This window comes from Ornithorhynchus anatinus, chromosome 2 (assembly GCF_004115215.2).
Source record: "Ornithorhynchus anatinus isolate Pmale09 chromosome 2, mOrnAna1.pri.v4, whole genome shotgun sequence".
NCBI classification, from domain to species: domain Eukaryota; kingdom Metazoa; phylum Chordata; class Mammalia; order Monotremata; family Ornithorhynchidae; genus Ornithorhynchus; species Ornithorhynchus anatinus.
The window spans coordinates 62,354,386-62,378,398 of NC_041729.1; the positions used below are offsets into that span (position 1 = coordinate 62,354,386).

The 24,013-nt window shown below is 50.6% G+C and overlaps 1 protein-coding gene across 1 annotated transcript in view; it reads right to left on the bottom strand.

The window, feature by feature from the left end:
• The window catches only part of CACNA1H (calcium voltage-gated channel subunit alpha1 H), a gene marked incomplete at its 5' end in the record, with an annotated part of 219,303 nt that overhangs the window by 110,721 nt on the left and 84,569 nt on the right, over positions 1 to 24,013 (bottom strand). Inside the window, 3 exons of the mRNA XM_029057244.2 lie at positions 4,123 to 4,220; positions 7,678 to 7,811; positions 10,499 to 10,610. Coding sequence (XP_028913077.2) covers positions 4,123 to 4,220; positions 7,678 to 7,811; positions 10,499 to 10,610 — 344 coding nt within the window. The remainder of the gene's footprint in view (positions 1 to 4,122; positions 4,221 to 7,677; positions 7,812 to 10,498; positions 10,611 to 24,013) is intronic.

Consider the following 24,013-nt stretch of genomic DNA (forward strand, 5'->3'; position numbering starts at 1 on the left):
GGACTTAATCAATACCATTATTACTGCAACAAATACAACTCTACAACTGTTGACAAAACTTGATTTTTGGATAACCCGGAATGCGATTGCTGTGTCGTAGGAAGAAAATTCCTTCACTAGACTAGAAGCTATTCTATTGGACTCTCCCAAGTGCTCAGCACAGTGTTCTGATCAAAGTGAGCCCTCCACTAATAGCACAGATGGGTTGATGGACTGACTGCTGTCTGATTGTTCAATTGCAAAGCAATTGGCATTTGGGAAGGCCCCAGCTAGAGGTTGCAGGAAGATGACTGGGATCTTCTGGGAAGACCCTGGTAAAGCTCTCAGAGTCTAGAGTAGAGAGAGAGAGCCTGGGAGATGAGCATTGCCAGCTTCCCCAAGAGGACAGTCTGTTGGGCCAGGCTCCCTGGGAAGTGAGCAGGTGCCAGGACTGGGTTGGTCCCCAGCCACTTCACTGGTTTCCCACTGGGCTGTGACCCACCCTGGTGGGTCTGGAAAGAGGGATCTGCCAGGCTTGGACAATGTATCCCCCAATACTGCTGTATCCCAGGACCAGCAAAGTTGGGTTTGAGGGTGCAGGAGGAATGCGGGCTTCCCTTTCGGCCCCATCCTGCCCATCTTCATCTGCTCTGGGACTGCCCTCCCCAGCTCCAATCCTAGTGAGCCCCAAGACCTGAGTCCCCAAACCCCAAGCCTGAGCCTGAGTCCCAAGCCCCAAACCCTGAACCACCAGCCCGAGTCTGAGAACCACCAGCCCGAGCCTGAGCTCAGACCCCTAGCTCCGAACCTTGAACCCCAAGCCTGAACCTGAGCCCCAAGCCCCAAAACCCTCTCCCCTCGGCCCTCGGCCCAAGCCTGAGCCTGCTGTCTTGGGGAAGTGTGGGTGGAGGCAGTAAAGGCCCATGACCTGAGCCCTGGTGGGGGGACACCTCCAAGTCGCTAAAGGCTGGGGTCATGGGGGCCATAGAAGTCATGAGGATCACATGCTCAAGGACTCACCCTGCTGCCTCCAGCCCTTCACTTTGTCTCTCTGGGCCTCGGTGCTGAGCCCAACTGTAAGGTAGCTCCTATGTAAGCTCAGGAATCCTTGTGGCAGCTCAGTAGTCCCTGCAGCCATGCACTAGCCCATGCAGAAGGCAAGGACCCTTCCATCCTGCTCCACAACTCTTCCCCGAAGGTCTGGATAGTTTCTGTGGGCCGCCCCCTGCCCCCAGAAAGAAACCCACACAGTGGTCAGCCTGTCAGCCACAACACAGGGCAATGGTTCAAAACACAACACTAAACACACGATACTTCACACACTATAACTTGACACCTTATACCCACATACATACAACAGTGAATATAGGCACATGATGGACACAGCCAACACTACACACATATGACAGTCACATAGTGTACACAAACAACATTATCCATACAACAGCATCTCCCTCCCCAACACGGACACCAGGGATTACACATAACACTTCATCTACAGTAAAAACAAACACTACACTCCCACAACATAGTACATATGTTCAAGACTGTACACACATCATACAGACATGCCTTGTACACCCCATGCCCGTGTCCACCTTCAGTGACAGACATGCGCAGGGCGCAACCCCATAACACTCTTCACATACAAAACTGTAGGCCCAGAGGGTACATACCATGGCTTTTGCCCACAGTCATGCATACCCACACGGCACAGTGCACGTATAGGCCACTGTACCAACAGACAGACACACACCTGCGTAGGCGAGTGAGAGAGAGAGCCTAGGGGAGCTGGGGGTGTTTAGCCTGGAGAGAAATAGGCTGAGGGCGGAGGAATTACGGTCTCCATGTCTTTGGTGAGCTCCCCATTTCTACAGAGAATTGAATGAGAAGAAACAAGTTTCAATGTGGGAAGCAGGGGGAGGGCTGTCTGGCGACCGGGCACTCAGGGTGACCCATCGAGGACCAGAGGCTTTCTGGGCTAGAACTGAGCCCTGAGGAGACTCCCTAGCCTGCATAGTCTTCCTGCAGGGCCTGACGGTGACCAGGGTATGGGAGTGCATCCCGGGATATGATGCTTTGGGATCAGCCTGAGGCCATACACAGTCTGGTTACCTTGGGGGGATCTGGGCCTGCACCTGCCCCTCTTCCTCCACCTCAATGGGAGCAGTTGTACGTGTAGGACTTACTGAGTTTCCACTGGGTGCAGGGCTCTGAGAACTTTGGAAAAGTCCAGTGGAAGCACAGACCTCCCTGCCCGCACTGAGCCTTGGCTCTAATATGGGAGACCGCAAGGCCTCCCAGGAATGGGTTGGTGCCCCCTCCCAAGCTGCTGCTCCAAAATGGGAGGGGCCCCAGAGTCGAATACCACTGGTCAGTGGTATTGACTGAGAGTCTACTGAGCTCTCAGTGCTGAACTAAGTACTTGGCAGAATACAACAGAAGCCAGAGAGACATCCCTTGTTCCCAAGGAGTTTGCACTCTTACAGAGGAGATATCGATCAGTTGATAATATTTGGGAAAGTACAAGAGAATTAGTAGATGTGATCCCTGCCCTCAAGGAAATGAAAGTCTAGCAGGGAAGACAGATACTAAAATCAATTACAAGGTGAGTTATGAAAATATTTACCATTGGTGGAATCAGAGACTCACATTTACTTGTATAACTGGCTCCCCTCCCCCAAGAGTTCCCCTGCACCCGACTCCCAGGGGTAAGTAGCGGTCATGGCCTGCATGGGGTAGAGAAAGGAGAATGATCAGAATGAGCTCAAGTTCATGATGGGGATGAGGAGTTTCTCCTCCCAAGAGAGGCAAAGGGAGAGGTTACCATAATTCACCAAGTGGCTTTGGCATGTAGCCCTTGGGAGAAGGCCTTAGACCTAAGATTGGTTCAAGAATCCTCTTATCTTTCTCTTTTCTCCACACCCTTTTCTTTTTTTCCCTTCTTCTTCCCTACTATTAGACCTAATTCACCAAGTAATAATGCCTACCCTACCCTGTTTTGGGGTTGCAGAAATCATGCTAAAAAGAGGGGCAATTATGCAAGTAAAGATGGTAATGCAATTGAATAGACATCTATAGACCAGAGTGAATGGATACATAGGAGCTGGTGGTGTCTGTTGGGATGCTGTGACTTAGGGGGTAGGGGACGTTGGGAATTAATGAGGTCCATCCTCCCTCCCACCCTATTCTCCTAACTCCCAATCTGACCTGCACCTGCCAGATGTATCAGCCCATTGCCAATATGCCAGTACACCAGTAGACCAGAAGGATAGTTGAACAGGAGGTTAGTTGATCATTAGAGCAAAGACTAGACCAGAAGGCCAGAGGTCCAGTAACCAAAAGCTAGAGGACAAATAGACCAGAAGACTAGTAGACCAGAAGGCCAGCAGTGCTGTGGATCGGAAGTCAAAGGACAAGAAGACCAGAAGGCTACTAGACCAGGAGAACAGTATACTAGTAGACAAGTAGACCATAGGATTGTAGACCAGGAGTCCAGCAGTCCAGTAGCCAAAGTTTAGAGGAAAAGAAGACCAGTAGATTTGCCAGAGGGCTAGTAGACTAATAAGATCAGTAGACTAGTAGTTCAGTAGATTAATAGACTAGTAGACCAGAAGACAAGTAGACTAGAAGGCTAGCAGGACAGTAGACTAGAGGACCAGAAGGCTAGCAGACCAGTAGACTAGTAGACCAGTAGAATAGTGGATCAGTTGACTAAGTGACCAGTAGAATAGTGGATCAGAAGGCTAGTAGTCCAGTAGACTAGTAAATGAGTAACCAGAAGGCCAGCAGTCTAGTCCATAAAGCCACTGTCAGTGAGCCTGATAGTGGTGAGAGTGCTTGATAGTGGTCAGACCAAGACTTCATGCGGCACTTAGGTCAGCCCCTTCCTGCAATGGCCTTAGACCTGACAACCAGACCTGGCCCTCTGAGAAGCTTCTCTGAACCCATCGAGGCCAGGGGATTCAGCCTCTCTAGAGAAATGGCGGTGGGTTGGAGGGGAGGGGGAGTCAGAGAGGAAGGGAGGGAGGTGAGGAGGGTGAAGCTCCTGCCCATGTCTTGCCTGGGGGAATGCAGGGATGGGCACTCTGGAAAGTGGGACTGAATCGGGGGCTAAGAAGTGGGATGAAGAGGCAGACTTACTGGGCACGCGGTTGATGGCTCTGAGGGGCCTGAGCACTCGGACGGTCCGGATAGCTGACAGGCTGACGTTGTGACCATCCAGGGAATATTCCATCATCCTGCAGGAGACAGAGACAAAGGAGACAGTGATGCAAGGAGAGAGACACACAAAGACAGAGAGTGAGTCAGAGAGACAGAGACAGCGAGAGAGATGCAAAAAGAGACAGGAAGGCACACAGAGACAGAGAGAGATGCAGAGAGTGCAAAGGCAGAGAGGGACAGGCAGGGGCACACACAGGGACAAAGAGACAGAAAGAGACAAAGAGGGAGAGGAGAGGACCCCCAGTCAGGGCTGCTACTCCAGCCACAAATGGCCCCGGAGTCTGCTGGAATTCAGAGCTGAAGATATCTCCTTCCAGGGTGCTCTGTCAAACCTCCAACCAGTGAAGACCACCCCACACTCTGCCATGCTCACCACCCTACCCTCTCCCCAACTCTTTTCCCCAAAGCCTCAACCCTTCTCCTCCAAATCCACTGTTTTAAAAGGACGGTGAGCTCACTGTGGGCAGGGAATGTGTCTACCAAATCTGTTGTTTTGTGCTCTACCAACCGCTCAGTGGAAAGAGCCCAGGCTTGGGAGACAGAGGTCATGGGTTCAAATTTCGGCTCCTCCACTTGTCAGCTATGTGACTGGGCAAGTCACTTAACTTCTCTGGGCCTCAGTTACCTCATCTGTAAAATGGGGATTAAGACTATGAGCCTCACGTGGGACAACGCGCTTACCCTGTATCTACCCCAGCGCTTAGAACAGTGCTCTACACATAGTAAGCGCTTAACAAATACCAACATTATTATTATTACTATTACCCAGTAAACACTTAATAAACACAATTGATTGATTCAAAGAGCACCCATAAGGGAGGCAGCCCCACCTAGTGGAACAAGCAGGGGACTGAGGGACCGGAGACTCAGCTCCAAATTCCCATTCTACCTCTGATCTGCTGGATGACTTTGTGCAAGTCACTTAACTTCTCTGGGCCCCAGTTTCCCCAGCTATAAAATGGGGTTAAGATTTCCACACTCTCTCACTCTTAGAGTGTGAGTCTGTGGACTGTCCAAAACTGAACTTTTAGTCTTTCCGCCCAAACCTTTCCTTCTTCACAGTTTATCTCATCACTGTAGACATCATTGCCATCCTCCCTATCTCACAAGCTTGCAAACCTTTTTTTTGGAAAAAAAATGGTATTTGTTAAGTGTTTTCTATGTGTCAAGTACTGTTCTAAATGCTGGGGTCGATACAAGTAATTTTTTTTAATGATATTTGTTCTGTTCTAAACCATGGGGTAGACACAAACTAATCAGGTTGGACAGAGTCAAACAGCGAAACCTAGCAGATAGAACATGGGTCTGGGAGTCAGAGAGAACTGAGTTCTAATCCTGGCTATGCCACCTGGCTACTGTGTGACTTTGGGCAAGTTACTTAACTTCTCTGTGCCTCAATTACCTCACCTGTAAAATGGAGATTAAGACTGTGAGACTCATGTGGGACATGGACTGTGTCCAACCTGACTATTACATCTATCTCAGCACTTACTAAAGTGCCTGGCTTACAGTACACATAGTAAGCGCTTAACAAATACCATCCCTCCCCCCAAAAAAGATTGTGTCCGTTATATTATTTATATTGTACTCTTCCAAGCACTTAATGCAATGCTTTGCACACAGTAAGGGCTCAATAAATATGATTGATTGATTAATATATGAATATACAAGTGTCTGGAAGAAGGAGATGTGGCCTAGTGGTAACAGCTCAGGCCTGGGAATCAGAGAAACTGAGTTCTAATCCCAGCTCTGCCAATTGTCTGCTGTGTGAGCTTGGCAAGTCACTTCACTTCTCTGGGCCTCAGGTGCCTCATCTGTAAAATGGGGATTAAAACTGTGAGCCCCCAAGAGGGTTATGGACTGAGTCCAACCTGATTAGTTTGTATGTACCCCAGCATTTAATAAGGCACAGAGTAAGTGCTTCAGTTTCAAAAAAAAAAGGAGCATAGGTTGGGGAGTCAGTCCTGAGTTACAGTCCCAACTTTGCCCTGGTTTGCTGGGTAGTCTTGGGCAAGTCCCTTAACCTCTCTGGGCTCCTGTTTCCCCATCTCTGAATTGGGGTAAGATATCTGCCTCTCTCTTTCTCACAAAGATGTTATAAGAATAAAATGAGGTCCTTATGAAAGCCCTTTGGAAAAATAAAAGAGTCTAACAAAAGCATGGTATTGTTATTTTTAAAGGACTAAATAAAAACCTAAATAAAATCTGAACCTAAGTGCTTTGGAAATGAATTACATATAAAAGTGCTCAGGGTAGGTGTTGAAGTACCTAGGGTGTCAAGAATTAATCAGGGAAGGTAAACATGGAGGAGGTAAAATAATAGTTATTGTGGTACTGGTTAAGTGCTTATCATGTGCCAAACACTGTAGTAAGCACTGGAGAAGATACAAATTAAGCAGGTCAAATTAAGGGGGAGGAAGAACAGGTCTTCAATTCCCAATTTTTTGCTGAGGAGACTGAGGCAGAGGGTGATTAAGCAACTTGCCCAAGGTCACACGGCAGACAAAAGTCAGAGCCAGGATTAGATCCCAGGTCTGCTGACTCCCAGTTCTGTGTTCTTTCCTCAGGCCACACTGAATAGGATCAAGAGTCCAAGATACCTGGATTCTGATCTTTGCTTTACCGTTAACCTGCTGTGTGACCTTGGGCAAGTCATTTAACTGCTCTTTGCCTCAGATTCTTCATCTGAAGAATGGGGAAAAGATTCCCGTTCTCTCTTCCTCTTAGGTGGTGAGTTCCACATGGGATGGCAACTGCTTCTGAGCTTATTATCTTGGATTTACCCCTTTGACAGGCTGGGCCAGCACCACCTTCCTGTGGCAGGCGGGACTAGTCAGGGTTATGCCGAGTCTGGGGTGTACCTCAATCTCGCCTATCTTTCTGCTGACTCCTGGCCCACGTCCTGCTTCTGGCCTGGAAAGCCCTCCTTCCTCAAATCCAACAATTACTTTCCCCTGCTTCAAAGCCTTATTGAAGGCACATCTCCTCCAAGAGGCCTTCCCAGACTAAGCTCCACTTTTCATGTCCCACTCTCTTCTACATCGCCCTGACTTGATCCCGTTGCTCTTCCCCTGCCATTCCCAGTCCCACAGCACTAATGTATATACCTGTAATTCTATTTATTTATATTGATGTCTGTCTCCCCGACTCTAGACTGTGATCTCATTGTGGGCAGGGAATGTCAGTGTTTAGAACAGTGCTTGACACATAGTAAGCACTTAACAAATACCATTATTATTATTATTATTACTGTGGTATTGTAATTTCCCAAGAGCTTAGTACAGTGCTCTGCACACAGTAAGCACTTAATAAATACGATTGAATGAATGAGGGGGCCCTGGCACCGGTTCAGTGGCCAGGCTTCACTGGTTAGTGCTTGGCTCCAAGTGGGATGTGCTCGGGATGTGACCCCCACTCCCTGGGGCTCCCCCCTCCGGCCCGTCCCCCGATGGCCATCAGCTTCCAATGACCAACCCAGCTACAACAATGAAGAAATCCAGGCGGTTCCACGTGTCTCCCAGGTAACACTTCTGCCCGAACACCCCCAGGGCGATCATCTTGGCCACCATCTCCACAGCAAAGAAGGCAAAGATGAAGTCGTCAAACGCCTGCCGTCCATGGGAGAGACACAGAGACACAAAGAGAGAAAGAGACAGAGACAGAGGCAGATCAGATGGGGCTCTTCCGATGGATCTTGACTGGAGCTGGTGGGCCCTGGGGAGGGCCACACCCAGACCCGCACTGAGGAACCCAGTCAGTCCCTGGGGGCAAATTTACCTTACATATGGCCAAGTGGAAGCTCAGAGAGGGGCTACACCTTCCTGAGGACACCCAAAAGGTAAGTTATTGTCTGAATCACCCCCCGTCTGGGTTCCCTGGGAGCCCTAGGTTGTGACCCAGCTCTGCCTTGGCCTGCAGGGCCTCAGTGCTTTAATCTGGGAAATGGGGAGAAAATGTTCCATCTCTCTCCCTCTTTCTCAGCCCTCCCCATGTGGGACAGGGGCTGCATCTGATCAGATTATCTTGTCTCTTCCTAGTGTTTAGCATAAAGTAGGCATTCAGTATGTGCCATAATCGTGGTTCTGATTCTGATAATTAGGGGCATTTGGTTAACCTGCATCCCATAGTGGGAGCTGGAAGGAGGGAGGAGTGGGGATGAAGTGACTCATTTCCTTAATGGCTGAGAGCGGCAGACCTCCCCAAGAGGTTGTGTGTGTAGTATGTGTGTAGAGGGGTGGGGGTGGGGGGTGGGTGGCAGGTGAGATGACCTCCCCCCCATCCTTCCAATAGCAGCCCAACCACAGCCCCCGGCAGACATTGTCATAGTTAATGAATCCATGAAAATGAAAGGACTAGACATGGTCTGGAGCAGCCTCTCAGCATCTGTCAGAGACAGTCAATCAATCAGTCACTCAATCAGCAGTAATGCTGAGCACCTATTGTGTGCTGAGCACTGCAGTGAGCACTTGGGAGAATACAACAGGTTAGGTAGATATGACCCCTGCCAACAAGAAGCTCACAGTACTAAGTGCTTGAGGAAGCAGCATGACATAGTGGATAGAACGGGGCCTGGGAGTCAGAAGGCCATGTGTTCTAATCCTGGCTCCACCACTTTCAGTCATTCATTCCATCGTATTTATTGAGTGCTTACTGTGTGCAGAGCACTGTACTGGGAGAAAACAACACCACAATATAACTTGTCTGCTGCATGACCTTGGGTAAGTTACTTCACTTCTCCGTGCCTCAGTTACCCCATCTGTAAAATGAGGATTGAGACTGTGAGCCCCACGTGGGACAGGGACTGTGTTCAACTTGATTTGCTTGTATCCACCCCAGTGCTTAGTACAGTGGCTGGCATGTAGTAAACATTTAAGAAATACCACCCTCATTATTATTATAATTATACTAAGGTGGGGATAGGGAGGGAAGATGAAAGATTAGTCAGAGAAGGCTTCCTAGAGGAGGTATGACTTCAGGAGAGCTGGGATGATGGATAGAGCTGCATCTTCTAACAGCACTGAAACTGTGCTGGGAGGAACCCCCCGGAACCTAGGGGTAACTATGAAAGCCAAAGAAGCAGGATGCCTAGTGGATAGAACATGGGTCTGGGAGTCAAAAGGACCTGGGTTCTAATCCTGACTCTGCCACTTGGGTGCTGTTGTGACTTTGGGCAAATCACTTCACTTCTCTGGACCTCAGTTTCCTCATCTGTAAAATGGAAATTAAGACCATGATTCCCATGACAGCCCATTGTTTGGTAGGGATTGTCTCTATCTGCTGCCGAATTGTACTTTCCAAGCGCTTAGCACAGTGCTCTGCACACAGTAAGCGCTCAATAAATATGATTGAATGAATGAAGTGGGACATGGGCTGTGTCCAACCTGATTAGCTTGTACCTACCCTAGTGCTTAGTTCAGTGCCTGGCACTTACGGTTCATCCTCTTGGAGACCGATTGAGCAGATTGATACCTCCTGACCCACCACTATGGGCTGCCCCGGTAAGACCCCCGGATCCCTCTTGCAATTATCTTCCTTGTAGGAGGAGCCTGTGAAGACCCCGGGGCAGCGGCTGGGACCAGTCCGAGAAGGCTACCGGCTTCTGTCAACCCCTGATGGGCCCTACTCTCAGGGGCTGGTGGTCAGGAGCTGCGGAGGGTGGGGGGCGCTGAGACATGGAACTAATCAGGTTCCAAGTGACCATTCATTCCAGGGTTGGCAGCCAAGAGCCCCCAGTCCCCAATGCATTGCACTGTGCCCAGCTCCCAGCCTGCTCTCTGCCACTAGACTGTGAGCTTCCTTGAGGGCAAAGAGTGAGAATCTTCCTACGGCTGAACTCTTCCAGGTGCTTAGTACAGTGCCCAGCATTCAGTATTACCTGGTAGACTGTAAGTGTGTGCATGTGTGTGTGAATGCGTCTGTAATCTTCAAGGCATTTGGTACAATGCCGATCACTGAGTAAACACTTGGCAGATGTCACTGACCAGTGGATACATATTTTGATTGATTGATTGATTGATCCTTGGGTTCCAGTACTCCAGAAAGGGGCTGGCCTGTGGCTTTAGCCCTCAAGATCAACGGAACCACCCTCCCCTCACTGCAGGGCTAGGGAGGGCTGGACTAGACCCCTCCACTAGGCTCACTTGGGGCCCCTTGTCCTCTCCCAGCATGTCCTGCCCTCCCACCCCACCCTGGCCCCCGCCTGCTCTTCTCCCCTGTCCCTCCCTGCTCTTCACCCCCACCCCCACCTGCTCTGCCATCCCCCCGTGCCCCAGAGCCACGTCCCCCAGGTCCCTACCTCCAGGATGGCACAGCGTTGGGAACGGCACTCCACGTCCTCGCATGGCCGGAACATGCCCAGGGTGACACAATTCAGCAGGATGGCCAGCATGCTCACGTGCTCGAACCAGGTGACGTGGATGGTTAAGGAGACTATTGCTGCGGGCTGGGCCGAGAGCAGGGACCGGGACAGGGAGGGGTGGGCCTGAGATGGGGCAAGAGGGCTACTCTGGGACCCCACCCTGATTTGTTGGACTCCCAGAGGTCAGTGGCAAGGAAGGGAAAAGTCCTGCTTTACTGAGCGACTGCCAAGAAGAGGGAATTGGGATCTCTCCTCCTTGTGTGCTGCAGCCTGATTTCCCCACTATGCCACAGCCTGATTTCTTCCTTAGTTTCACAGCCTTGTTTCTTCTCATGTGCTGCAGTCTGATTAAGTCCTGAACACGCAGCCTGCTTTCTCTTCATGTGCTGCAGCCTGGTTGCTCCCTCTGCTCTAACCCCCTCCCCGCCTCACAACACTTGTGTATATATGTACATTTATTACTTTATTTATTTTATTAATTATGTGTATATATCTATAATTCTATTTATTTATATTGATGCTATTGATGCCTGTTTACTTTTTTCAATGACTGTCTACCCTCTTCCAGACTGTGAGCTTGTTGTTGGGCAGGGATTGTCTCTTTTTGTTGCTGAACTGTACTTTCCAAGTGCTTAGTTCAGTGCTCTGCACACAGTAAGTGCTCAATAAATACAACTGAATGAAAGAATGAATGAATGGTTCCTCTCCCTGGACTCCATAGACTGATTTCCCTATGAGTACCCCAGCCAGGTTTTCACCGTGTGACTCCCCATGGCTGCAGCCGTGTCAGTAGCAGTATGAGATTCTGCTCCCACCCTGGCTCTGGACCCAGGCCAGTGACTCTGCGGTGGGATAGGTCTGAGACTCCCTCGTGGCCCCTACCCTGGCCCCAGCCTGAGCTTTAGTGACCCTGCGGCAGCATGGCAGGGTCCTGAAACTCCCATGTGACCCCAGTACCAGCCCCAGCCTGTGCCCCCATAACCCTACAGCAGCGACAGGGGCCTAAGATCCCCCTGTAAGCCCAGCGCCAGTCCCAGTGACCCCATGACAATGGCGGCAGGGTTCTGAAACTTCCTCATGACCTCAGCCCTGGCTCCAGCCTGAGCCCCAATGGCTCCACAGTGGCAGGAGTGGTCTGAGACTTCCTTGTGACTCTGGCATCAGTCCGAGTCTACACCCCTGTGACCCCACAGTGCCACCTGTGATCCTCCATGGCTCCAGTCCCAAACCTGGCCCCAGCCTCTATCCCAGTGAACCCACAGTGGTGGCAGGGGTCTGAGACTCCATCTTGGCCCCGACCCAGGTCACAGTCTGTGACCCAGTGACCCCATGACAGAAGCCGTAACTCCACCCTGGGACCCAATGACCCCATGGCGGCAGTTGTCTGAGATTCCCTTGTGGGCCTGGTGATGGCCTCAACTCCACCCCAAGTTTCAGTGACTCCAGTGGTCTGAGAATCCTTCATAGCCCCAACCCTGGTCCCAGCCTGAGTCCCCGCGACCCAATGGAAGTGCTGGTCTGAGACTCCCTCATGACCCTGGCCCCAGCGTGAGCCCCACTGACCCTGTGGCAGTGGCATTCTGAGACTTCTTCATGGTCCTGGCACCAGCTGCAGCTTCACCCCATGACACAGGGATCCCACAGCAGGGGTAGAGGTCTGAGACACTTTTGTGACCCTGACATCAGCTCCACCCCACACCTCAATGACTCTCACAGCAGTAGCAGGATGAAGTCCCATGACCCCAGGTTCGGCTCCACCTCACATCCCAGTGACCCCACAGGGACATCAATAGACAATCCTATGGTGATGGCACCAGCTCTCCCAAGTCCTGGAGACAGCAGAGGTGAGAGGCTGAGAGACGCCCACAGAGGCACATGGAGATAGAAGATGGAGGCGGTGAGAAGTTGGGGGGTGCCCACAGAGGCACACAGAAGTAGAAAATGGCAGTGGTTTAAGAAACAGGGGGATGCCCATGAAGGTACATGAAGGTATAAGAGGGTGGCAGTAAGATTCTGGGAGATGTCTGCGGAGGCACATGGAGGAAGAAAATAGCAGTGGCAATGGCAAGAGGCCATGGAGAGGATGGGAAGTGGAGGACAAGCAGAAGAAGAATGGCAAGTTGGTGGAGGCAGATGCAGTTTGACACCACCTGTGGTGGTGCCTTAGCAGAATATCCTTCTAGCAGCAGCCTAACAATGGGGGGCAGGGCTGCTGAGCCCCCTTGAGCCTAATCAAGCTCAAGACCAGGGTTTTAAGCTCTATAAATCCCAGGAGCTCCTGTGGTAATCTGGCCTGGCAGTATAATCCACCAATGCCCCCAGAGGAAGATTTCTCTCTGACGTCTCTTCCTACAAGGATCTCCCACAGGGATGCAGTCAAATGCTATTTGAATCCTCATTTGTCTGAGGCACAGAGAAGAAGTTAAGTGGTTTAAGAAGTTAAAAAGGACCTGGGTTCTAATTCCAGCTCCAACACTTGTCTGCTGTGTAACCTTGGGCATATCACTTCACTTCACTGGGCCTCAGTTACCTCATCTGTAAAATGGGGATTCAGACTGTAAGCCCAATGCGGAACATAGGATGTGTCCAAGGTCATTACTTTGTATCTGCACCAGCACCTAGTACAATGCCTGGCTCATAGCAAGCACTTTAACAAATACCATTAAAAAAGTGATTTCCCCCCAGGCCACACAGCAGGGAAGTAGGATCAGAAACCCTGAGGGGGCAGTGGGAGGGTCCAGTCTCAGGCTGTTGCATCCTCACAGGTGCTCCCCAACACACACTTCCCTTCTGTATTCTGCTGCGTGCTTCCTCCCTTCCTCCTTCTCTGGCCTCCAGCAAATCATCAGGGTGAGGGAGGGTTGGAGCAAGGGAGAGGGGAGGAATGGAAGGAGGGAGAGTAAGGCGGGTGGAAAGGAGGGAGGGAGGGAGAAAAAGGGACTCATCTGGGAGGCCTTGATGGCTGGACCCTCCCCCTGGCCTGTCAGGACTTCTGATCCCGCCTCTGCCACTTGCCTGCTGTGTGACCTGGGGTAAGTCACTTATCAGTTCTGAGCTCAGTTAAATGGGGATCACCCTTTAGACTGTAAGCTGGTGGGCAGGGAATTTGACTGTTTATTGTATTGTACTGTCCCAAGCGCTCAGTAGATTGTTATGCACACGGTAATCGCATAATAAATACCGATGATGAGGCTGATGATGATAACGATGATGATGAGGGAAGGAGGGAAGAAGAGAGGGGAGACGGGCCATCCAGGGGGACACCACTGTCCCTGGTGCTGAACAACCCACTTGGGCCCGGGGCACAGGGCTGACAGCTTCCAGCTTCTCCTGGGCATCTCCTGTTCCCCCTCTGCTTCTTCTCCCCTGTATCAGTGAGGTTGGTGCTAAGCCCCTTACCCCTCCACCCGGGGCAGTTGTTCCTCTGAAGGTAGGGCAGCTCAGAGCAGAGAGAGAGAAGGAGAGAAGGTTTGAAGCGAGTGGCCTGGCTCCTGGAGAAGTCACAGTCCCCCAACAACTATGTCTGCATGTTTGGAGCTGGAGGAGAAACCAACAGCACCCAGGGCTGAGGCTCAGAATGGTCACTGCGCTCCCCTGCTACCCAGGCTTCTACACAACCAGATGTGCAAAGATGAGGCAGTTGGTCCTCTGAGGGGACCGCTGTCCCAGCCCTGGCAACAGCAGTAACAGCAGTAGTCTTGCTGTTTACAGATTCCAGGCCCTGGGCCTAGGCACTGTGCTGAGCACTGGGGAAAAGTCCAATAGGACCATGAGACATGAGTCCTGCTCACAGGGGGCTTCCTCTCAAGTGGGGGAAATGGACACGATACCGAGCACTTGGGAAAGTCCAACAGAGAGACAGGAGAAACATGCCCTGCCCACAGGGGAGATTTTTCTTATGGTATTTCTTAACATCTACTATGTGTCAAATATCCTTCTAAGTTCTGGGGTAGATAAAAGCTAATTCGGTCAGACATGGTTCCTGTCTCACAGGGGACTCACAGTCTAAGTAGGGGGGAGAGTAGGAATTTAATCTTTATTTTACTGTTGAGGAAAGTGAGGTACAGAGAAGTGAAGTTGATTTGCCCAAGGTTACACAGCAAGCAATTGGCAGAGCCATAATTACAACTCAGATCCTCTGATTCCCAGGTCTGTGTTCTTTCCATTAGACTATGCTATTTCCATTCCAACTGGTGCCAGATACTGTACTAAGCACCGGGGAGGAATAACAGAAACCCAAGACACATGCATTGTGTTCCCTTAGCTCCCTCCATTCCAAAGCATTTCCCCACCCACCCTACTGACCTACACAATTATGCCTCTAAACTTTAGAGAAGCAGCATGGCCTAATGGCTAGAACAGGGGTCTGGACTAAGCACCGGGGAGGAATAACAGAAACCCAAGACACATGCATTGTGTTCCCTTAGCTCCCTCCATTCCAAAGCATTTCCCCACCCACCCTACTGACCTACACAATTATGCCTCTAAACTTTAGAGAAGCAGCATGGCCTAATGGCTAGAACAGGGGTCTGGGAGTCAGAAGGACCTAGGTTCTAATCCTGCCTCCACCATTTGTCTGATGTATGACCTTGGGCAAATCACTTCACTTCTCTGGACCTTAGTTTCCTCATCTGTAAATGGGGATTAAGACTGTAAGCCCCATGTGGGGCAGGGACTATGTCCAACCTAAATAATTTTTAGCTACCCCAATGCTTAGTACAGTGCTTAACAAATTAATAATAATAATAATAATGGTATTTGTTAAGCACTTGCCATGTGCCAAGCACTGTTCATTCATTCAGTCATTCAATAGCATTTATTGAGCACTTACTATGTACAGAGCACTGTACTAAGTGCTTGGAATGCACAAATCGGTAACAGATAAAGACAGTCCCTGCCCTTTGACGGGCTTACAGTCTAATTGGGGGAGACAGGCAGACAAGAATAATGGCAATAAATAGAATCAAGGGGAAGAACATCTCCTTAAAACAATAGCAAATAAATAGAATCAGGGTGATGTACATCTCATTAACATCATAAATAGGGTAATGAAGATATATACAGTTGAGCGGACGAGTACAGTGCTGAGGGGAGGGGACGAAAGAGGGGGAGGAGCAGAGGGAAAGGGGGGAGAAGAGGGTTTAGCTGCGGAGAGGTGAAGGGGGGTGGTAGAGGGAGCAGAGGGAAAAGGGGAGCTCAGTCTGGGAAGGTCTCTTGGAGGAGGTGAGCTTTAAGTAGGGTTTTGAAGAGGGGAAGAGAATTAGTTTGGCGGAGGTGAGGAGGGAGGGCGTTCTGGGACCGCCGGAGGACGTGGCCCAGGGGTCGGCGGCGGGATAGGCGAGACCGGGGGACGGTGAGGAGGTGGGCGGCAGAGGAGCAGAGCATACGGGATGGGCAGTAGAAAGAGAGAAGGGAGGAGAGGTAGGAATGTGCAAGGTGATGGAGAACCTTGAAGCCTAGAGTGAGAAGTTTTTGTTTTGTGCGGAGGTTGATAGGCAACCATTGGAGGTTTTTAAGAAAGGGAGTGACATGCCCAGAGCACTTCTGCAGGAAGATGAGGCGGGCAGTGGAGTGAAGAATAGACTGGAGCGGGGAGAGAGAGGAGGAAGGGAGATCAGAGAGAAGGCTGACACAGTAGTCTAGCCGGGATATTACGAGAGGCAGTAGCAGTAAGGTAGCCATTTGGGTGGCGAGGAAAGGACGGATCTTGGTGATATTATAAAGGTGAGACTGGCAGGTCTTGGTAATGGATCAGATGTGTGGGGTGAACGAGAGAGCCGAGTCCAAGATGACACCGAGGTTGCAGGCCTGAGAGACGGGAAGGATGGTCGTACCATCCACAGTGATAGAGAAGTCAGGGAGAGGACCGGGCTTGGGAGGGAAGATGAGGAGCTCAGTTTTGGTCATGTTGAGTTTTAGGTGGCGGGCAGACATCCAGGTAGAGATGTCCTGGAGGCAGGAGGAGATAAGAGCCTGAAGGGAGGGGGAGAGGACAGGGGCAGAGATGTAGATCTGTGTGTCATCTGCATAGAGATGATAGTTGAAGCCGTGAGAGCGGATGAGTTCACCGAGGAAGTGAGTGTAGATGGAGAACAGAAGAGGACCGAGAACTGACCCTTGAGGAACTCCAACAGTTAGAGGACGGGAGGGGGAGGAGGAGCCTGCAAAGGAGACCGAGAATGACCGGCCAGAGAGATAAAAGGAGAACCAGGAGAGGACGGAGTCCGTGAAGCCAAGGTGAGATAAGGTGTGGAGGAGAAGGGGATGGTCGACAGTGTCAAAGGCAGCTGAGAGGTCAAGGAGGATTAGAATGGAGTAGGAGCCATTGGATTTGGCAAGAAGGAGGTCATGGGTGACCTTAGAGAGAGTAGTCTCGGTAGAGTGGAGGAGACGGAAGCCAGATTGGAGGGGGTCCAGGAGAGAATGGGAGTTAAGGAATTCAGTGTTCTAAGCATTTGGGTAGAGACAAGGAAATCTGGTTGTAAACAGAACCCGTCTTCCCACCCAAAGCCTCTCCTCCCCGTGACTTTCCCTTCACTGTAAACAGCACTCCTATTCTCCCTAACAAGCCTGTAACCTTGGCATTATCCTGAACTCATCTCTTTCAATCAACCCACATATTCAACCTGTCACTAAATCCTGTCAGTTCTACCTTAATGGCATTGCTAAAATCCATCTTTTCCTGTCCGTCCAAACTACTACCATATTAATCCAGACACTGATCCTATCTTGCCTTGATTACTGCATCAGCCTCCTCACTGAACTCCCTGCCCTCTGTCTCTCCCCCACTTCACTCACTTGACTCTCTTTTCTAAGAAACCATTCAGTCCATGTTTCCCCACTACTCAAGAACCTCCAGTGGTTGCCTATCCACCTCCCTGTCAAACAGAAACTCCTTAGTATAGGCTTTAAACCACTCAATCACCTTGTCCCCCTTCACCTTACTTCCCTGATTTCCTACTATGACCCAGCCCCACTTTGCTCTTCTAATGTCAACCTACTCACTGTGCTCCAGTCTTGTCTATCTCGGCGCTGGCCCCCTGCCTACATCCCGCCTCTGATCCAGAACACCCTCCCCCTTCATGTCTGACAGACCATCACTCTCCCACCTTCAAAACCTGATTCAAATCACATCTTCTCCAAGAGGCTTTCCCTAAGCTCTCCTTTCTCCTACTCCCTCTCCCTTCTGTGTTGCCTATGTATGTGGATCTGTCACCTTTAGGCACTTGATAATCACCTCACTCTCAGCCCCAGAGTGTTTATCTACATACCCATAATTTATTTTAATGTCTGTCTCCCCTTAAGACTGTAAGCTTCTTGTAGATAGGAAGATGTCTACCAACTGTTAATGTGTCCTCTCCCGAGGGCTTAATCCAACACTCTGTACAAAGTAAACACTCAACAAATACCACTGAATGATGACTGAGCCCTGACCCATGTAGGTGAGGAAATGGAGGACCAGGTAAGACTTGTCTCCCTGATTCTAGCCTCTCTGCTGTTGTAGTAGGTAGTGGTAGTAGAAGTGTAGTAGTGATAGTGGTGGGAATAGTAGCAATAGGAGTAGTAATGGTAGTAGTGTTTGTAATAGCGTAATAGTAGAACTGGCACTAAGCACTTAGGAAAGCCCAAAAGAAACACAAGACATGACCCCCGCCCTCACAGAGCTTCCACTCTTTAAGTCAGAGGCAGAAATGTATTTATAATCATATTTAGAAACAGAATAAATAACGGAATGTTCTGTCGAATATAGGCATATACATCAATAATATGTGGCCCAGATCATCTTCCTGAAACATCTTCAGGAACAAGGCTCGCTCCTCTTAGAGCACCTCCAGTAGTTGCAAGTAGAATATCCAGCTCTCGGGCCTGGTGGATCCCTGCCCCCTCTGGTCTCTGACATAGCTGTTCTTCTCCACTTCTCTCCAGCTCACTTGGCCTCCCCCAGAATCACCTCTCCCAGTTCCTCACCTGTTACCCCTTACTCAGGCCTCCCGGGTACCTGCCTGAGATTCCCTCCCTTTCCATGTCCATCTTGCGGCCTCCCCCTACCCACCCCTCCAAGAGCCTCCTGTAAAAATCACCTCCTTCATGGAGCCCTCCCGGATTCCCCCACTCAACCCTCTGGGCTGGGTCACAGTTGCACGGCTTCCATCGGTGCTGGCGACTTACTCATTTTTTATTCATTTTTCCAAACTTTTCTATTTCCAGCTCTAGTTCGGTTTCTCATCTTGTTCCCCTCTGATTCTTGTTTGCCTTTCTCAAATGGGAATCTTTCTACTCAGCAAAGCCCTTTCCCTCGGAAAGCCTTGCTGAAAACTAACAGCAATCGAGGTCATGTGTGTGTGTGTGTCTTAGTGTTTGTGTGTGTAACTCTGTGTATGTCTGTGACTGCATCTGTGTATGTGGCTCTGTCTCTTTGTGTATGTTTCTTTGTGTCTGTGCGTCTATGTATGTGCTGGTGTTTCTGTGTGTGACTCTGTGTGTATGTCTGTGACTGGATCTGGGTCTGTAAATGCATATGTGCATGTGTGGGATATTGTCTCTGTCTGTGTGTGACTTTACTCTGAATGTCTGTGAACGTGTTTGTGTATGTGATGTGTTTCTGTGTTTGACAGTGTGCATATCTGTGACTCTGTGTGTGGTGTGTGTGTGTGTGTGTGTGTGTGTGTGTGTGTGTGGTGTGAGGGAAGGCATGATGAGGGAAGGCACTAAGAAACTGGACCGTGGCCGACTTTGCCCTTTTATAGGTTAACAGAAACAGGGCTGGATGCTTCATTTAAATTTGAGTGGGAGATTAAAATGCCAATTAAGGGTTCTCTTCTCTCTGCCTCTCTCCCTGCTCTTTCTGCCTTTGTTTCTCTCTTTCTCCCTCCCTTCCTCCAGCTCTCTGCCTCTCCTCATCTCTTCCTTCCTCTCTCTGGCTTTCTCTCCCTTCATCCCTTTGTTTCTTTCCCTATGTCTATTTCTCTTCATTCATTCAATAGTATTTATTGAGCGCTTACTATGTGCAGAGCACTGTACTAAGCGCTTGGGATGAACAAGTCAGCAACAGATAGAGACAGTCCCTGCCGTTTGACGGGCTTACGGTCTAATCGGGGGAGACGGACAGACAAGAACAATGGCACTAAACAGCGTCAAGGGGAAGAACATCTCGTAAAAACAATGGCAACTAAATAGAATCAAGGTGATGTACAATTCATTAACAAAATAAATAGGGTAACGAAAATATATACAGTTGAGCGGACAAGTACAGTGCTGTGGGGATGGGAAGGGAGAGGTGGAGGAGCAGAGGGAAAAGGGGAAAGTGAGGCTTTAGCTGCGGAGAGGTAAAGGGGGGATGGCAGAGGGAGTAGAGGGGGAAGAGGAGCTCAGTCTGGGAATGCCTCTTGGAGGAGGTGATTTTTAAGTAAGGTTTTGAAGAGGGAAAGAGAATCAGTTTCTGCCACCCCATCTCTCCCTCCATCTCTCAGTCTCTCTTGCCACCTCCATCCCTTTGTCTCTGTCTCTCCATCTCTGTGCCTATCTCTGGCACCAGGGCTGGACTCACATGGTCACATAGCTTTTGAGGGCCCCAGGTGTCCAGGGCAATGTCCCCACAGCAGTTAAGTTCCCCACCCAGATCACATGACTAGGTCAAGAACCAGTTATCTAGTTTCATACCAGACTGAAGTCAATCAGTTGTCATCATCATTATCATCATCATCATCATCATCATCATCATCATCATCTATGGTATTTATTGAGCACTTACTGTGTTCAGAGCACTGTATTAAGCATTTGGGAGAGTAGAATCTAACAGCCTTGCTAAACAGATTCCCTACCCGCAGTGAGCTTACAGTCTAGAGCTGGGGACAGATGGCAAAATAAATGACAGACTGGGAAAATGTCAGAGTATAAGGACAAGCATACAAATGCTATGGGGTTGGGGTGAGGGTCAAGGTGTTTAAGGAGTACACAGCCAAGAGCATTGGCAATGCAGAGGGGAGGGTGGGTGGGGAAAAGTGGGCTTAGTCCGGAGCAAGTGAGGGGGTAAGGGCGGGGCAGGGTGACAGAGGGCAGGATGTGGGCAAGGGTGGTAGAGGATGAGTAGGGGGTAGGGGCAGAGGGTGGGATGGGGCAGGAGCAGGGTGGCAGAAGGTGGGGTGGGGGTGGTGTGGAGAAAGGTGGGGTGGGCACAAGGGTGGGGTCAAGAAGGCAGACAGCGGGATAGGGGTGGATCAGGCAGGGTGGCAGAAGATGAGGGGGTGGATCAGGGCAGGTGGTGGAGGGCTGGTGGGGGTGGAGGCAGGGGGACAGAGGGAGGAGCTGGAGTGGATCAGGGCAGGGTGGTGGATGGTGGGGTGGAGGTGGGTTGGGTCAGGGTGAAGAAGGTCAGGGCCCAAGAAAGCAGGGTTGTGGGGATCCTTTCTCAACCCAGCCTTATTCTTCCCAGCCAGAGGGACCAAGAGTTGTGCCCACAGGAGGTATCCAGTACAAAGCTGTAAATAAAAGAGGTGCTCAGTAAATGACTGAATGGATGAATGGCTGGAGGAACGAATGTCCTCTATTGGCAGTGGGGTCTGAAAGCCTCCAGTCAAGCCTGAACACCTGGGTCCTGGTGCAGGGGAAGGAACAAGTCAGCCACCAATCAGGCGCCAAACGACAGTGCCAACGACTCTGACCCCAGGGCTGGGATAACATGTTGCTGATGCCCCCTATGCACTCGCCCCACTCCCACCCCGGCCTCTGGTCTGGAGCAGCTGTGTGGATCACCTCCCTGCTATCTGTTGCTGGCCCTAGGTCAGCCTCTCCAACTACGCCGGACTCTCCAACTACAGCCGAAGTCCTTTGTGGGCAGTGAACAGCTTTTCTTTTTCTTTCTTGAGAGCTCAGTACAATACCCAACCCGCAGGGGGCACTCAGTATACACCTTTATCAACACCACCACTTGCTTTCCCTGTCTCATCCTGACAGCTCCGAGTTGGGGTCCAGAAATTCCAGCTGCGCATCACACCGCCCTCTGCCACTGAAAGGCAGAAAGTGGAGGTGGACTTGGGGGTGCTCTCTCAGTGAGGGGAACTCCAGGAGGATCCCCCATGGTCAGGGAATCCCAGACCGGGCCCCTACCAGGGATGGGAAGCTTCATTCATTCATTCAATTAATTCAATAGTATTTATTGAGCGCTTACTATGTGCAGAGCACTGTACTAAGCGCTTGGGATGAACAAGTCAGCAACAGATAGAGACAGTCCCTGCCGTTTGACGGGCTTACGGTCTAATCGGGGGAGACGGACAGACAAGAACAATGGCACTAAACAGCGTCAAGGGGAAGAACATCTCGTAAAAACAATGGCAACTAAATAGAATCAAGGTGATGTACAATTCATTAACAAAATAAATAGGGTAACGAAAATATATACAGTTGAGCGGACAAGTACAGTGCTGTGGGGATGGGAAGGGAGAGGTGGAGGAGCAGAGGCAAAAGGGGAAAGTGAGGCTTTAGCTGCGGAGAGGTAAAGGGGGGATGGCAGAGGGAGTAGAGGGGGAAGAGGAGCTCAGTCTGGGAATGCCTCTTGGAGGAGGTGATTTTTAAGTAAGGTTTTGAAGAGGGAAAGAGAATCAGTTTGGCGGAGGTGAGGAGGGAGGGCGTTCCAGGACCGCGGGAGGACGTGACCCAGGGGTCGACGGCGGGATAGGCGAGACCGAGGGACGGTGAGGAGGTGGGCGGCAGAGGAGCGGAGCATGCGGGGTGGGCGGTAGAAAGAGAGAAGGGAGGAGAGGTAGGAAGGGGCAAGGTGATGGAGAGCCTTGAAGCCTAGAGTGAGGAGTTTTTGTTTGGAGCGGAGGTCGATAGGCAACCACTGGAGTTGTTTAAGAAGGGGAGTGACATGCCCAGATCGTTTCTGCAGACAGGGCCCCTCAATTATGGGGAGTTCCAAACCAAGCCCCCCAGGGATGGGGAGCTCCAGATGGGCTCCCTAGGGTTGGGGAGCTCCAAGGATGGGCAACGCTGACCTCCTCGCCTGTGCCAGTGTTCTGAAAAGAGGAAGACAGTCCAACATCATAAACCAGTGCTGCCCCTTTGAAGCTGTTTTCACAGCTACCAGATGCCCACCTGGGCAAAATGAATCCTGCTCTCTGGACCACATCCAACATACTGCTGTCCCGGGCACCCTCTGCCCAAGGGTCCCACTGTCCCAGGCTCCCCCTGTCCTGGGCTCCCCTGGTCCAGGCTTCCTCTGTCCTGGGCTCCCACTGGTCCAGGCTTCCTCTGTGCCAGGCTCCCCCTGGTCCAGGCTCCCCCTGGTTCAGACTCCCTCTGTCTCAGGCTCCCTCTGTCCCAGGGCTCCCACTGGCCTGGGCTCCCACTATTCCAGGATCCCTAAGTCCAAGGCACCCCCCGGGCTCCCAGATATATTTCCCAGAGGGGACCAGCGTGTAGGGCCCCCAGCCATATATGCAGGCCAGCTCCCAGACAACAGCCACTCAGTACCTGCTGCCTGCTACCTGAGCCTGCAGCCATCTGAGATGGATCGATGGATCCTGGATGCATCTGCTCCTTCCAGGAATCCTCCAGAAACCGCCTTTCACCGCCCCCGGCAAGACTGGAAATGCTTCCACGGAAGGTATTCATAAACAGGATTGTCTGGAGGAGAGCCATCCTGCCTACAGCACCGGAATGGGGAATCCCTCTGAAAAACGGACCCCGCAGGCCCTTGCCCAAACTCCCCCTTTCTTATCACACTGGGCTCTTTGATGAACAGGAAACTAGGGGGAGGGTTTTGGAAGGCATTTGGGAGTTTGCTAGACTAAAGAAAATCATTTTAGCACTTACCCTACACCAAGCACTTTGTACCATCTGGAGTTAATAGTCTAAGGGGAAGAGAGAACAAGTATTGAATCCCCATTTTGCAGATAAGGATACTGAGAAAAGAGAAGTTAAGTAATAATAATAATTAATAATTGTGGTATTTGTTAAGTGCTTACTCTGTGCCAAGCACTATACGAAGTGCTGGAGAGGATACTAGATAATCAGTTCTCCTGTGGGGCTCCCAGTCTAAGTAGGAAGGAGAACAAGTATTGAAGCCCCATTTTTCAGATGAAGAATTTGAGGCCTAGAGAAGTGAAGTGACTTGCCCAAGGTCACACAGCAGACTGGTGGAAGAGGCAAGATTAGAACCCTGGTAGTCTGACTCCCTCTCGTTATGCTGAGGGCCTTGAACCACTTCCTTTTGTATCCAGGGACAGTGGCTGGTCACAGATAGTTCGTGTCTGTCTATCTGGCTCCCCCCTTCTTTAGACTGTGAGCTCCTAGAGGACGAGGAACCTATTACTGCTGGGCTTAGTTCAGGGCCTAGTGTTCAGTCTGTGTTCAGAAAATGCCCCCTGTGTGATTAACTGACTCGGGAAGGCGATTTGTCATTCACCAGGTTTGGGAGTGCCATGTGATGCGGTAAGTTGGACATTTCTGCCC